At 38.1% G+C, this 15,609-nt stretch overlaps 1 protein-coding gene across 8 annotated transcripts in view; it reads left to right on the top strand.

The window, feature by feature from the left end:
* The window catches only part of pik3c2b (phosphatidylinositol-4-phosphate 3-kinase, catalytic subunit type 2 beta), a 144,927-nt gene extending 129,718 nt beyond the window's left edge, over nt 1–15,209 (top strand). For all 8 annotated transcript variants that reach the window (XM_072715846.1, XM_072715845.1, XM_072715844.1 and 5 more), the window contains 4 exons: nt 9,093–9,180; nt 11,917–12,023; nt 12,614–12,742; nt 12,961–15,209. In XM_072715846.1, the coding sequence (XP_072571947.1) occupies nt 9,093–9,180; nt 11,917–12,023; nt 12,614–12,742; nt 12,961–13,152 (516 nt within the window). In that variant the 3' untranslated portion in view covers nt 13,153–15,209. The remainder of the gene's footprint in view (nt 1–9,092; nt 9,181–11,916; nt 12,024–12,613; nt 12,743–12,960) is intronic.
* Nucleotides 15,210–15,609: the final 400 nt, after the last annotated feature.

The following is a 15,609-nucleotide window of genomic DNA, read 5'->3' as shown; positions in this document are numbered from 1 at the left end:
CTTTTGAACTTTGACATTTTTTGACTATGTTTGGGCTGCTTAAAACAATATTATTTTTAATTCATTGAAAGAATACATGAGGTTGTTTGATATTTCCACTTTATCCATGTATACAATATATCTCATCTTCAGAAGTTAGAAATATGAGTTAATTAATCAAGTTACTTGGTTACATACGATTTATGGGGACGAGGCCCAGTCAGGAACAAGACTTTCAGAGGGTTGAGATCAAGTCAAGACAAAACAGAGACTTTGAGAAGGTTGAGATTGAGTCAAGATCAAGACTTTGAGAGGGTTGAGATAGTCAAAACAGTGGCTTTCAGGGGTTTGAGACTGTGACCAAAAAAAATCGGGCATTCCATTTGCCTCGGGATCCGTTTTTCGGATTCCAATATTACGTCACATCCACTAAAAACTCAGGAACACTGAGTCAGATGCGTTCCATTTGCCACAGAAGTAGCAATACCATGGACCCATATGAAAAAGCAAGATTTTTTGCTTAGCTGGACAATTTGTCAGATTTAAGGTACCTCAGTTTAAATAGCCTTTATCTTCGTTCACTTACAATTAGCCCGAACTACCTTAAATCCGACAAATAATCCGACTAATCATGAAATCCAATTCTAGCCCAGTTAATTGGTAGCCATTGTTAGCAATATCACTTGATAACACATTATGCGTGGTGCTTCACATATAAAACTCCGTAGCAACACATCCACAGATAAGTTGTACGGTATAGTGTGTGCGACCGATTTAATGAGCCACAAATGAGAAGTAGTGCTTAAACAGGATAAAACTACAACTTTCCCTTCTGTTGATAAAGGGCGCAGCCATCTTGGATTCTGAACTCGGGATCCTCTGTGCTGTCCGAGATATTTCTTGGATCTCCGAGAAATGGGAGCGTGCATGTCGTCACTTCCAGCTTCAAAACTCGGAATCCAACTCGGAATCCGAGTTCCGAGGGCAAATGGAATGCACAAAAAGCCAATTTTTTAAACCATTGTTTTAATTAATCAATAACATACTCAAAGTCATGCATCATTTACATTTTACTAGTACAAATAAGTACAAATAAGTCAAAGCGAGTTTTCATTGGTTGTACTGGCTGTTTATGTGAGATGTAGAATAATGTAACCAACACACACTGTAATTTGGATCCTGTAGTGTTTAAGCATGGTGCGAAAATAATTGATAAACCGTGTCGAGTCTTTTCCCATACGTGACATTGTGTCTTTTCAAAAAGGGACACAAAATTTTATTATTTAATACGGGAAGATCCTGTGATCCCATGATTTGTGGTATGTCTAAGTATGACTGCTGTTTTTTAGGTGGAAATTAGCGGGAGAACATTTCAAACTGGATTTAAGGAAGCACTTCTTTACACAGCGTGTAGTCAGAGTATGGAATAGTCTTTCTGATAACATAGTGCAAGCTGAATCCTTGGGTTCCTTTAAATCAGAGCTAGATAAGATTTTAACAACTCTGAGCTATTAGTTAAGTTCTCCCCAAGCGAGCTCGATGGGCTGAATGGCCTCCTCTCGTTTGTATAGTTCTTATGTTCTTATATAAAGCAGACATGTAATGATTAGTCAAACCAATCAATTAACTCATATAAACAGCATAAAAACAGCAGTGAACATAATACCTGTGTAACTTGCAAATGCTTCTGGGGAGACCTAACCACATGAAACCTAAATGGTGATCACACCCGTTCCAATTCTCACAATATCCATTGGACTGAGCAGTTTACAGCTTGCTGTACAGCAAAGTTTGCTTGCATGTGAGAAATCACTTTTGTAATTAATGTAGCCAAATCAAATGACAACTGAGACTGACAACTACATCATGCTCCGGTCTTTTCATAAATAAATAAAATAGCTGCAGTATACAGCTAATGCAACGAATGGGAAAACAGATTAATGTAATTGTATTTAATTGAATTTAATTGTATTCTGTTTTATTTACATACAGTGGTACCTCAGAACTCGAATTTAATCCGTTCAGAACTCATAAAAAGTTCGAGTTGTGATCGAATTTTCCCCATAAGAAATAATGGAAAACCAATTAATTGGTTCCCGGCCCCAAAAAAATACACCTAAATATGTTTTTTTTTAGCATTGAAAACACAAAATGAACCGGATAAAACAAGAAGAGCATATACTGTACTAAACACATCTACAGTAAGCACATTTATCAAAACAGTAATTTGTAAAGTAAGAAAATAAATGTATCCAAACAATGTGTCCTGCCCCGATCGTCCGCTCCTTCCATGTGCCACACCCCCTCGTTAACCCCGTGTGGAATCCCCGTCTGATCAGCTGTTTATGGTTGTTGTCATTAGTCCTCTGTATTTCGTCTGCATTTCAGTTTGTTTCCCCAGTCTGGTCATTGTATTGTCCATCTGCGTTTTGCCTGCCTTACCTGTAATTAAACCCCATATTCCCCGATACCCTGACGTCTGCGCCTTTGTTTCCTTTCCATCCCCAGCACAAAAATATCATTATGATTAAACGTATTAATGGTTTATTATTAATATTAAAATAATGAATAAGAAATCTTTATTTTTAAATGTATTTTATTTAGTGCTGGGCAAGTTAACGCGTTATTATCGCGTTAACGCAGTACTTTATTAACGCCGACAATTATTTTATCGCGAATTAACGCAGTTTATTATATTAGTAGTAGTATTATTTTGAAAGTCTGTTGCTCGCTGGCTCTGAATCAGAGCATGTGAGCGGAGTGGAGGGGAGCGCGAAGTGGTTTTTTAATTAACTCTTTCATTGTCGCCGCCTAGTGGTTCGGACGCATACGTCCAAATTTTCAATAACAAAAAAAAATGACGTTCAATAAAAGAAACAAATGTATCAAATCAACCAAAAACGGCTTGTTACACTACAAAAAACCTTTCAGATAATATCTGTAGAAAGTTGCGCAATTTTTGTGCCATGGTTTTTTTGTAACAAGTAAAAATAAAATGACCATGGTAGCCATCTTTAAACGGGTCGAGTGTCAGGAAGTAAAATATAAGTGTTAATAAAATGAAAACTAAGCACTTCAAACTATTTCTTTCACGGCCAATAATTCATAAACCGTCACAGTATTAAGACAAAACACGCATTTTTCCATAAATATGACTGTAATGCTCTGAAATAGCTTGCTCACTCATCGCGGAAAAATGTCAGTCGGCATTCTGTACATTCGTGCAATGTTTTTTATCTTCGGAGTTTTAGAAGAAAACCAATGAATAAATTGACAAAGTTACCCTCGTTTGAAAGCTTGATCTCTTATGTACATAAATCAATCACTGTAATCCTTCATTGTCAAGTATTTTTTCAGATATATGCTCTGCTTCCCTGCTAGCACATTATTTTTTACGCACTGAACCTTTGCCCATGGTTATGTTTCACCATAATAAACTTTTTACATGAACATCAAATTACAGTGTCATTTGCTTCATCCAATAGAGGTGTGTCTAAGGTTTGCAAAATGGTATGGGATGTGCTGATTGGGCATTGTTTTTCGCGCTGGGGACATGAATGCGCAACTTATTATCTGCAGGTGCAGTATTTGTGGGAGTGTCTCGATTACGCATTGCGCACGTAGTCTCCGTGAGTTTACCCAGTTATTTTCGGACAACAACTTTTTTGACTGAAGAAAAATGGCTCGGATGACTTTCACTGTTGAGAAAGCACAGAAGATGATTTTGAAGAGTGGTTCGGGGGAAGAAAGTGTCGCTTTTATCCATTGATTCGATGGAGGAGGACGCTTTTTTGCGCGGAGAGGATGCAACGCTCGACATAAGTACATTTATTTACAGTTTACTCTTTTATTCTATAGATTTTTATAATTCCGTGATTCAGTAAATTACAATTAACATTTGCTTTGGTAACACTTGTATTGTGGTACATTGGGAAAAGTTCCGCATCGCCTTTGTCAAGCTTTGAAGTGTGCAAAGTAATGCAGCGCTTTTGGCTTTCACTTGGGCAAAGTTACGCGGGGCTTTGTTTGGGCAAAGTTATGCGGGGCACTTGTCGGCCTTGTTTGAGCAAAGTTATGTACAGTACTTGTCGGCTTTGTTTGGGCAACATTATGTACGGTACTTGTCGGCTTTTTTTGGGCAAAGTTATGCGGGGCACTTGTCAGCTTTGTTTGGGCAAAGTTATGCGGGGCACTTGTCGGGCTTTGTTTGGGCAAAGTTATGCGGGGCACTTGTCGGGCTTTGTTTGGGCACAGTTATGCGGGGCACTTGTCGGGCTTTGTTTGGGCACAGTTATGCAGGGTTAGGGTTAGAAACAAAATGTTTCTTATGACCCATAAGTGGTAATGCATTTAGAAAGAAAGACGCTATCCCAAAACACTGCTAGTTACACTGCGGCCATTTTGGATAGGTTTTGGATAGGTTTGGCACAAGTCGTGTGAATAAAATATAGATTTTCCTACAAATGTGTGGTGATTTTGTGTGACAAAATGTTACTTATGACCCATAAGTGGTAATGCATTTAGAAAGAAAGACGCTACCCCAAAAAACACTGCTAGTTACACTGTGGCCAGTTTGGATAGGTTTTGGATAAGTTTGGCACAAGTCGTGTGAATAAAATATAGATTTTCCTACAAATGTGTGGTGATGATGTGTGACAAATTGTTACTTATGACCTATAAGTGGTAATGCATTTAGAAAGAAAGTTGCTACCCCAAAAAACACTGCTAGTTACACTATTGCCATTTTGGATAAGTTTCAGATTAGTTTAGGTTAGGTTTTGGATAGGAAAGGCTCCCAGTTGCACCATTTGCTCTTTCCTCCGTAAAACCTGTTGGGCTGCATCAAATGATATGAAATTGGGCACACATGTAGAAAACAAGTTTGGGAACCAGATTTTTAAAATTGGACCTATTCCATCATGTAGTTTTTGAAATATTTACAAAAATCCAAGACACAAAGACAGGTTTTTGTATTTTTCCAGCTGTTTTTGTTATATTCGCATGTCCATAAATTATACACAGGTTATTCATTTCGTTATTGAACTTCCTACAATCAATTGTAAAGGGGTCAACTTTGATTTTAGGTATCAGGCATGTGTCTGTGACTTTTATATCTGAAGTTATAAGGTAATTATTCCAAAGAGGGAAGAAATGCCCCCCCATGCAAGGGGCCCCTGGTGCCCTCCATAGAGTTAAGGCTGGAGCAATCGCTCTATCTCTCCAATTTCGCTCCGATACCGCTCACACTACGATTCTGAGGCGCCCAAATCTACCCAGAATTCATCTGTACAACTATCAAGACTGTTACACAAATTGGAACGAGATGGAATTCGCAAAGTATTTCACAAAGGAAACTGATAAATCATACAAGTGTACTATTCTTATCAAACGTATAGATGACAATAATGTAGAGCAAGAACAATAATGTGGTGAAACTGTTTCAGTGAGTAAAGATTCACTTTGGAATCACTTTTCTCAGAAACATGAGAGGGTGCTACACGAACAGGCGGAAGCCAAAGCAAAACGCGAGCAAGTTTTATATGGTTGTAACATATCAAGTCTATAGTAAATTAAAGTATAAAAGCCTATAAAGTAAAGATCGGTAATCAAATAAATTCATTTTGTCATTCAAAGTAGGTCTAATAGGATTTTTTAAATTTCACGTAACGCTGTCAGTGAAATTTTATTTTATAGAGACGCAGCAGCAGCATCAACAGAAAAAAATTGAGAAATTTAAAACGTGCATGTATATTTAGGCTATTAAGCCCACTGATTCCTTTATTTTTAAGCCTATTTTTGCGTGGAATGCCATTGCCAAACCTGTCTGTTGTTGTCTATATGTTGCTTAAAAATAAATATTTTCTGTTCTGAGTGGCAATGTTGCCGTTGCTCATATTTCTTTATGACATAAGGCTTCGGTTTAAGGTGACTTTTGTAAGGCATGCAGATTATTTGTCCCTCTTTTAAATTGGAGCGAGCGTGGAGCGATTTGACTGGAGCGGGAGGAAATTTTAGTGGAGCCAGGAGCGGTGTTGAGCGGAGCGGCTTAGTGCGAATTAGAGCAGAGGAGCGGGCGGAGCCAACAGCCTCGTGAGCGAGGAGCGGAAATTTTCACCGCTCCACTCCGCTCACATGCTCTGCTCTGAATACACCTACAAACCATGGGTCATAGGAGGGGAGGGATGTTGATCAGTACTGGCTTGGAATGGGCTTCATCACGCGTTTCAATCAATGAGAGCATTTGGGGTGGGGCTAAGACTGCTGCATTGTTACATGTGCTTTTATTCAACACAAACTCAGCACCAATAATCTGAGACCACTTAAAATGTTATTATTCTATTTTTTGTTAAAATCTTTAAACATATACTTTTCAAAAACCTATTTTCAGACATGCTGAGAAATTGTAAAAAATCACATTATAGACATTTCTAGGTAAGACTTTTGAGCTCTGAAGCTTAGACACAGGGGTTGGCTACACATAGGTGAAAGAGACATTCTGAAATTTTATGTGGTTTGGTTACTAACGTGTTAGAATTTTGGAGTGACACTCTTTTTCCTCAAAGTCAGTGGCTTTCACAATGAATATTGATTGAAACGCAAGAAAGTAGCAACAATAAAATCCCTTTCACAGTTTATTGGTACATTAGATGGAATGAAAAATGAAACTGTGACCATATAAATATAGAAAGCGATAAATATGATGCAGTGACTATTATTAACACTCGGGACGAGGGCATCGTCAACCGCGTATCTTTCTTGTGTATTTCAGTTTATATCTCGCTGAAATCATTATGTAGAATCATGAAAAAAACACTGACTAAATCTGTAATCGGTCTTCTTTTCAAAACTTCCATTGTTGGAAGTATTAAAGTTTTTAAAATTAGGTTAAATAGGCAAAAAAGCAAACTGTACCACCTTTCTTTGTCTTACTTGCATCAGGAGTGTATAGGACTGCTCTCAGCTGAAGATCACTATTCACATTCTAAATAGGATGGGTTTGAACTGGCGATCTTGTGATTACAGGCAGACAGGCTTAGCACACTGAGCCATGGACACAGGTACAAGAATCGCTGCTGAAAATGGCAACAATTTCTACCTATATATATTTGAAAAGTAGACCGTCCAAGGTTTCTGAGGGTGTTTTTTAAATGTGTATATGACAAAAACTCGCAGTGTTATTTAAATAATTTGGCGAAATTTCTGTCAGGCGGGACCCCCGACCCCAGAGGGTTAAAATAAAGTGCACAAAACAATTACATTATTAAATTTTGCGCATAACATTGCGATTAATCACGATTAATCAGACAAATCATGCGATTAATCACGATTAAAGATTTTAATCGTTGCCCAGCACTAATTTTATTATATAATAATAATAATTACTGTTACTGTTTATCATTGTCTAAATGTATCAATACATGTATTCAGCTAGTGTTAACATGCACGGTGCTATCACAGTGAATGCGAGGCTGAGACTGAAACGTTGCCCTTTGTTTCCGCCGCGTGACTCATTTCGCCACGCGTACAAGTTTCTTAGGTCAGCGTTCACGGTTTGACTTCTGACATTCAGATCGAGCTCTAGGTAAATTTTTTTCGAACTGGTTGGTTCGACTTTTAAGAAATTCGAATTCTAATGAATTCAAGAACTGAGGTACCACTGTATATTGTTATTTCGAAAGTAAGAGAAATTAGAAAGTTCATCACTGATGAAAAAAATTGGTCTTGCTTTTAAATAAGTCCAACACTAGATGCTGTAGTCTGACACTGATTCAAAACTGAGTGGAAATACTTTCAATTCCAAGACAAGTCCGAGTAAGTGAAAAAGTTGTCTTTAGACCAAGACTGGAGTTGAGTACTACAACGCTGTTATATACATGTTATATCATTTTTGGCTTTGAATCTAATCTATTATGTTATTGTAACATAACTTTGTAAAGTAACTTTGGCTTACTCAATGGGGGGTCCTTACGAGGCAGAAATGTAAAGCGCATTGAGACAATGTAATGTTGTGATAATGCGCTATATAAATAAAATTTAATTGAATTGAATGTTATTGTAAGACTAGTTTTCTCTCGTGTGTATTTCGTGCTGAAAATTGTAGCTTGCTCTCGAGATACATAAATGTTTTGTTTGTGACTGTGCTCTTTTTGGAAACTGTACACTGATTTTTACTAGCAGTCATGATGGTGTGGCACAGGATCTGGTAGCAAATACCAGTCATAACTAGGGTTGCCACCTCAGTCCTGTAAAATTCCTGGACACCCAGTCATTGACCAAAAATAGTGCACATAACGACACAATTATAAAGATTTGTTTAGGCAAGTTTGATAAAGAAATTATACCCCTACATGGCAGTGTAATTTCCCATATTTGAAATACACTGATTATTTACCCTTTAACATAATACCTTATTCTATTAGTTATGACATGATTTTTGAGAGTGTTATAAACATACATGTACGAAAGACTCTATGACGTTCGGTGTCCAGGAATGAAATTCATTGTTTCTAGGATAGATCACCAAAGTATATTTTTATAGCATGATAATTATATAATAATTGAAGGTTCAACAAAAACAGACAGAGACTGTAACCTCAAACATACTTAAAGTATCCATCAATCTTCTAATGCCACTTATCCAGAACTGGGTCAAGGAAGGCCTAGAGCCTGTCCAAAGCAGCAGAAAACATAAGGTAGAGGTGTTCCCTGGATGGAATGCCACTATATTCAAGGGCAAACACACAGTCACATACTATAGGCAGTTCAGAAACCCAAATTCAAGCTGAAATTCTTAATTTTGTGCTATATGAGGAATTCCATGTAAACTCAGAGAGAACATGCAAACTGCACACACAGACACATGGAGTCTGAGCCAGAAATGAAAGCACCGACCCTGGAGTTGTGAAGCTGCAGTGCTACTCACCAAGCCACCATGCCACACAGAATTTCTTCTGTAATTATCCATTGCATTGTGAAATAATATACACAGTTTTGGATAAGTGCATGTGGTACACAAAGTGTTCAGATGTTACACTCATTTTCAGGAGTTCTTCAAGAACAGGTATATATACAGATCAGTCACTAACTACTTTTCTTAATGGTTAATGTTTCAGTGTGACTTCATCTACACTTTCTTCCACCCACTTCCAAGAGATGAAAGACCAGGGACTGTTTACAACACACTACAGAACAAACCTTCAGGTAAAAGTGCTTCCTTTACGCTTCTTGGTAATTTGTCTTCATGCACATTTCCTGCCTAGTTTTATTGCAGACTTAGGTTGTAAATGAAACTTTTTCATCACTTGTCTAAAGCGTCATGATTACTCGATTTAAACTTAACTTCAAAAAAGCATTGACTAAAGTTTGCCTTCTCGTTTACTGTGCAATATGTCTGAAGGAAGATGGATCATAGCAAATGAGAGTCCAAATAAAGAGGAAAGCTTCAGTTGTGTGGAAGCACTTCACATTAAAAGTGAAAATACAGTCATCTGTCAGTATTGCAGAGCAAAACTTAAATATCACAGTGGAACCAATATTTTAACTCCAAAAGAGCTCTAAAAGCTGAAATCACTAATTTGCAGGATAGTAAGGGGCTTATAATTGAAAATGAAATTGATATAGTAAATGAGTTTAATGATTATTTTTCACGGGTGTTCACAGTAGAGAACACAAGTAACTTACCACCAATTAGTATGAATTCAGCGTCGTCTATGACCAATATATGTATAACTGAGGTTGATGTGATACTAAGCCTAGCTAAACTCAAAATAAATAAATTGCAGGGCCCTGATGGCATCTTACCCATAGTTTTAAAAGAGATGAGGGATATTATTAGCCAACCTTTAACTTTAATATTCCAGAAATCGTTATCTGCGGGTGTGGTATCTTCAGATTGGAAGCATGCTAATATAACACCATATTCAAAAAAGGGGATAGAAGTAATCCAGCAAACTATAGGCCAATCAGTTTAACTAGCATTACTGGAAAAATAATGGAAGCTATAATCCAAGTGAAAATGGTAGATTACTTGGATGCAAATAACATTCTGAGGGATAGCCAACATGGATTTAGGAGAGGTAGATCCTGTTTAAAAAATCTATTTGAGTTCTTTGAGGAAGCTACAAGTGAAATTGATCACAAAAAGGCCTACGATGAGATCTACTTAGATTTCCAGAAGGCCTTTAATGTTGTCCCCCACAAACAGCTCTTGCTGTACAGCCTCAAAGCTCAGGGATTTTAGGAGCTGTGGCAGCTTGGATCAAAAACTGGTTAACTGACAGGAAGCAGCGAGTAGTTATTAGAGGCACAATGTCACAGTGGGCCTGCGTTCATAGTGGGGTACCGCAGGGTTCAATTTTAAGACCACTATTGTTCCTAATTTACATTAATGATATTGACACCAATACATACAGTAAACTGGTTAAATTTGCAGATGACACCAAGGTGGGTGGTGTAGCAGATACTGATTTAGCAGCAGAGAGGCTACAACGGGATCTGGATTTAATTAGCGACTGGGCTGATACTTGGCAGATGAAGTTTAACACGGACAAATGTAAGGTAATCCATGCAGGGAGCAGAAATATAAAATACAGATATTTTATGGGTTCCACTGAAATAAAGGTAGCTGATTACGAGAAAGATCTCGGTGTGTATGTTGATGCTTCCATGTCCCACTCTCGCCAGTGTGGGGAAGCAATAAAAAAGGCTAATAGAATGTTAGGTTATATCTCTAGGTGTGTGGAGTTTAAGTCAAGGGAGGTGATGTTACATTTATATTATTCCTTGGTAAGACCCCACCTAGAATATTGTGTGCAGGTTTGGTCACCATACCTTAAGAAGGCCTTAGAAAAGGTGCAACGGAGGGCTATGAGAATGATTCCTGGTCTTAGAGGAATGTCTTATGAGGAGAGGTTAGCTGAGCTGAATCTGTTTAGCCTTGAGCAAAGGAGACTAAGGGGGGACATGATCCAGGTCTATAAGATTCTAACGGATCTGGATGCTGTTCAGCCAAATGGCTATTTCAATATTAGTTTAAGTACTAGAACTCGTGGCCATAAGTGGAAATTAGCGGGAGAACATTTTAAAACAAATTTGAGGAAGCACTTCTTTACACAGCATGTAGTTAGAGTATGGAATAGTCTTCGTGCTAGTGTAGCGGAACCTAAAACCCTGGGTTCCTTTAAATCAGAGCTAGATAAGATTTTAACAACTCTGAGTTATTAGTTAAGTTCTCCCCAAACGAGCTTGATGGGCCGAATGGCCCCCTCTCGTTTGTAAATTTCTTATGTTCTTATGAGGGTACGTACACACTATTACATTAGGCAACAAAATCACCTAACAACACATTTCTCAGAATGTATCCCAGTGATTAAGTGATGCTATACTGTAATCGATAGTGACTTTACTTGTGTCATGTAAATCAGCTTCCTGAAATATTAGTTTTCATGGAAACACAGCAAAATAGCACAACTCAAATTCAAGGAGTCAATTATTGTTTGGAAATATAGGGAGATGGAGGCAAAACCCAGTGCTTATTGTCTGCTAAAGTAGTTCCACTGAAGGACTGGTGTAGTGCTATCTTAGGTGATATTACTGAAGCCTGATACCCTCAGCCAGTAGGAGACTGGAAACCTATCTGCTTCTTTATACACAATTGCATACCGTTTACCAGTCATCACACACAATGTGTCCCCTTCAACAAGGACCTAGAGGTTCAGTGCAAGGTCACTAACGTTAATGAAAACTAGCAGTGAAAAAGTATTTTTGTGAACTGGAAAAAAGAAAGTTTACAAACAAAAGAACACTAAACTGAAATGTCCATTATAACACATGATCAGGTCATTTTCAAACAAGAAAACCAGAACTTTACATTGCCTTAAAATATACAGGAAGTGAGTTGTTGAAACATTTTATCGTTCTTGCCATTCCTCCTGGCAGAGGTGTCATGGGCTCCCATTGCTGGCAAAATTGTGGGAGAGGTGAAGCTTTCTATCTCCTACAAGAGCAACAAGCTTTTCATCATGGTCATGCACATCCGAGGGCTGGTAAGTTTTTACATGCCATTATAAGTATTTTATTGAAAGAGGATGTGTTCGGATGCCTTACATGCAGGCGTGAGTATAGGAGGGTAGACGCCCTGGGTCAAAGTTATTGTTGGGGCCCTACCTACAGCAAAAGAGGGTGCTATAACAATCGGGGGGGGAGTGTCTATTAACTGCATTCACATTCAAGCAGTGTTTGCATTTGTGGGCTTGTCCATGAGTGTTTTCTCTTGTGTTCTTTTTTTTAATTCCTTTACTTTAGTGGTACCACTTACACCAGGGGTGCCCAACTCCAGTCCTGGAGGGCCGGAGCCCTGTGTAGCTTAGCTCTTTCCATTTTCAACCATAAATGATTCAGCTCAAGAGCTATGGGGTAATTAGCACAAAGTGTTAAATCAGGTGTGTTAAATGAGGGGAAACCCAAAAATGTGCAGGGCTCTGGCCCTCCAGGAGTTGAGCACCCCTGACTTACACAAAAACAAATTGTACTTAGGCTGTACATAAATAAAGTTCAGTCTCATTCTGTTATCCCTACAATCTGCTACGTATGGATTACCACACTTTATATTTATATTTCCCTTACTGTCACACAGCAGCCCTTGCAGGATGGGACAGATCCTGACCCTTATGTCAAGCTGTACCTCCTACCAGACCCCCAGAAAACCAGCAAGAGAAAAACCAAAGCTGCCAAACGCACATGCAATCCTACCTACAATGAGATGGTGAGATTTATTTTTCTAGAACAAAATGGAATCTGTTATGGAAGTCTTCCATCATGACAAAAAGAAAGCTTGTGTAAGTGATTGTCATGCTATTTGTTAGAACAATGTTCATAGTTCAAGTTCATTGCTAACCTTAAGGACCAGAAACATGTGATTCTGTACATGCAGACTGCGATAAGTACTGACCCTCGCTGCCTTGTATCCCATCCCACCTCCAGCTGGTGTATGATGGCATTCCATGGGGAGACCTACAGCAGAGGGTGATTCATCTGAGAGTGCTGAGTGAGGGAGCCTTCTGGGAGAACCTTCTGCTGGGGGAAGCCTTCATATCACTGACAGCCCTTTTGCCCGGGGAGCGCTGGGTGGACTGGCACCAGCTTGGAACTGGGGGCTCGGATGGCACTCGCTAAGGATAAGGATATAGGATGATGAGCAGCGACCTGTGTGTGCACCTGTGTAGAAAAAGGACAGGGTTGTGAAGTCATTTTGAAAGAAGTACATGTGCATATGTGATGTACATGCTTGTGAATGTAATGATAAGGTCTACCTACTCTGAGTCATGTTATTCCCCCCAGTGGGGGTGCATTGAAGAACTGTGTTCATTGAAAACACTGAGATCAAAATGGTTTTCAGTGGATAGTGTACAAGTAGGATTAAACGTGAGGCTTACAACCAACCAAGCTGCTTTGAGTCCTGGATCGAAAGAAGGAGAAATTATTTGGTGTTTGGCAGGGCTTCATGAAATGAAAATGGATCTGAGCCATGAAATTCAAGCATTCAAGAAGGCTGTGGTGTGTAAATTAGGTAATGCCATCTCAGTATAACCCAAGCAATTGCTCCTCCATTAGTGTCCCCTAACCAGCATAAAAAGAATGTCAGGCATCTGCAAGCTACTGTTAGTTGATTTAATGCGGCGTATCTCACAAGGTTTTAAAGACACAAAGAAAATCTTATTTCTTCTTGAATGTTTTTTTATTCTTAAAGCTCAATTTTGAGCCCTTATTATAGAGTATACAGATGAAATGACATACATATGTGCCACAGTCGTGCATCGACTGATTATGTGGTCCAGGTTGTGAATTACGTGAATACTTTTGTACTGTGGAAGGGTAGTTTGATACCCAGCAGTTTGACTTGGTGCTATCTTGTCTTGAGACTGTACTGTATATACTGTACTTAACTTGATGTAGTCTGCTTCTCCCCTGTAATTATTTGAGTGCATCATGCAGGAAATAAGCCACAGGTGGTCAGACCTACAAATATAACTATGCTGTCAATTGGTGCCCTCATCCACTTCAGTTCACTATAAATATTCATATATCTAGATTACCAGAAAACAGACATCCCTATATCCAGAAAGTATTTCCAAAATGTTAAATTGCTTGTTCAGTTGCATGCTGTGGAATGTTATGACTGTTTAGTTATTGTAGGATTCCTTAATCAAGTGTTCTGAATCTAATATCAGATTTAAACTTATCTCCAGCTTACAAAACCTCATTATTGGTAATGCCGTCTTACTGTTATATAACTTTTTATGCTCATTGCCTCATTTCTGAAAGGGGAGCTGAAACTGAAGGTAAAAGGGTGAAGGAAAGGAATTTTGATCAAGTACAGCTTACAGTTTATTAGATTTTTGCCTTCATTTGAGACTTTTTGTAATGACAGCTGTTTTGTCTTTGGATCCATATCCCATATGATTAATGACACCTTTTAAAAAGGTGTTATGTCCATAGAATACTTTGCTATGGTGTTTTGGAGCACATTCTATTGTTTAATATAGTAGGATATTTATCTTTTAATTCTTAATCCATTTCTTCTGTGTGAAACTTAATAGCCTTTAGAAATCATGTGTTCAGTATTCAGTGATTGCCTCTTTATAAGTTTTACAGCAAAATTAATATTTTTAAAGGAAAATGTTTGCAGAGTGTACAAAGCAAGTTTATTTCTAAATGTGTTTTTTTGGTGAACTCAGCATAAATTTAACAAGTCTAACCCTCCTACCCAGTAAGCATTCAGAATTTAAGAAGGAAATAAAAACTTGTAATGCCTTCAAATTTAGTACTATTGTTAGATCTTTGCCTTTTTTCTAAGAGAAACGTTTTGTGGATTGCCTTGTGGATAGTAAGTGAAGGTAAATGGAATTAAAATTCCCCATTTTCTTCACAACTGGCAGGAGTGTCTGCATTTGTGTGCTGTGTAAGGACCGTATTTTTGAGCCAGTGCAGGGGTATGATCAGTTTGGAGGATTACATTCAACAGCACAATGAGAATGGGACAGAATGTAAGTTCAGAATGGAAAGAACTCTGCATCATAAATACTAATGTCATAATTGCAGTTTATTATGAGAACTCATTAGTTTTTTAAGACTTCATAAATTTATGTGTATAATGTGCATTTTTAATTTGATCATTTTTGTAAAATCATTTGCACTAAATAAAAAATACACAGATTTTCTGTTTGAAACTATTTCTGTGTGAAATAGTTTTTTTGTGTTGTAACTTTAAGTACAATGAACAAGGGCATAATACAGTTTTGGGGGCTCACATTCCATCCATCCATCTTCTAAATGTTTATCCTGTTAGCAGGTACTGGAGCTTAAGTTAGGCAGCACAAGGTACAAAGCAGCTGAGTGCCCTAGATGAGGTGCAAGTCAATCATAAGGCACGCATACACACAATCACCATACACCATGGCTGGGTTTCCTGATATGGTGACTCTTAGCATCTTATGAAGACTTGAAAGATATACCTTACTAAACCAGGGTTCTTGCAGGTTTCAGTAAGTAAAATTTAAGACCTTTTTAAGACCTTTTAAGACCAGTATGAGTAAAATTTAAGACCAACATGATGCATTACTAAAAACATTA

The sequence above is a fragment of the Paramormyrops kingsleyae genome, chromosome 8 (assembly GCF_048594095.1).
Source record: "Paramormyrops kingsleyae isolate MSU_618 chromosome 8, PKINGS_0.4, whole genome shotgun sequence".
In the NCBI taxonomy this organism is placed as follows: Eukaryota; Metazoa; Chordata; class Actinopteri; order Osteoglossiformes; family Mormyridae; genus Paramormyrops; species Paramormyrops kingsleyae.
The sequence above is the reverse complement of the archived record's forward strand: the minus strand, read 5'-3'. Positions and strand labels throughout refer to the sequence as shown.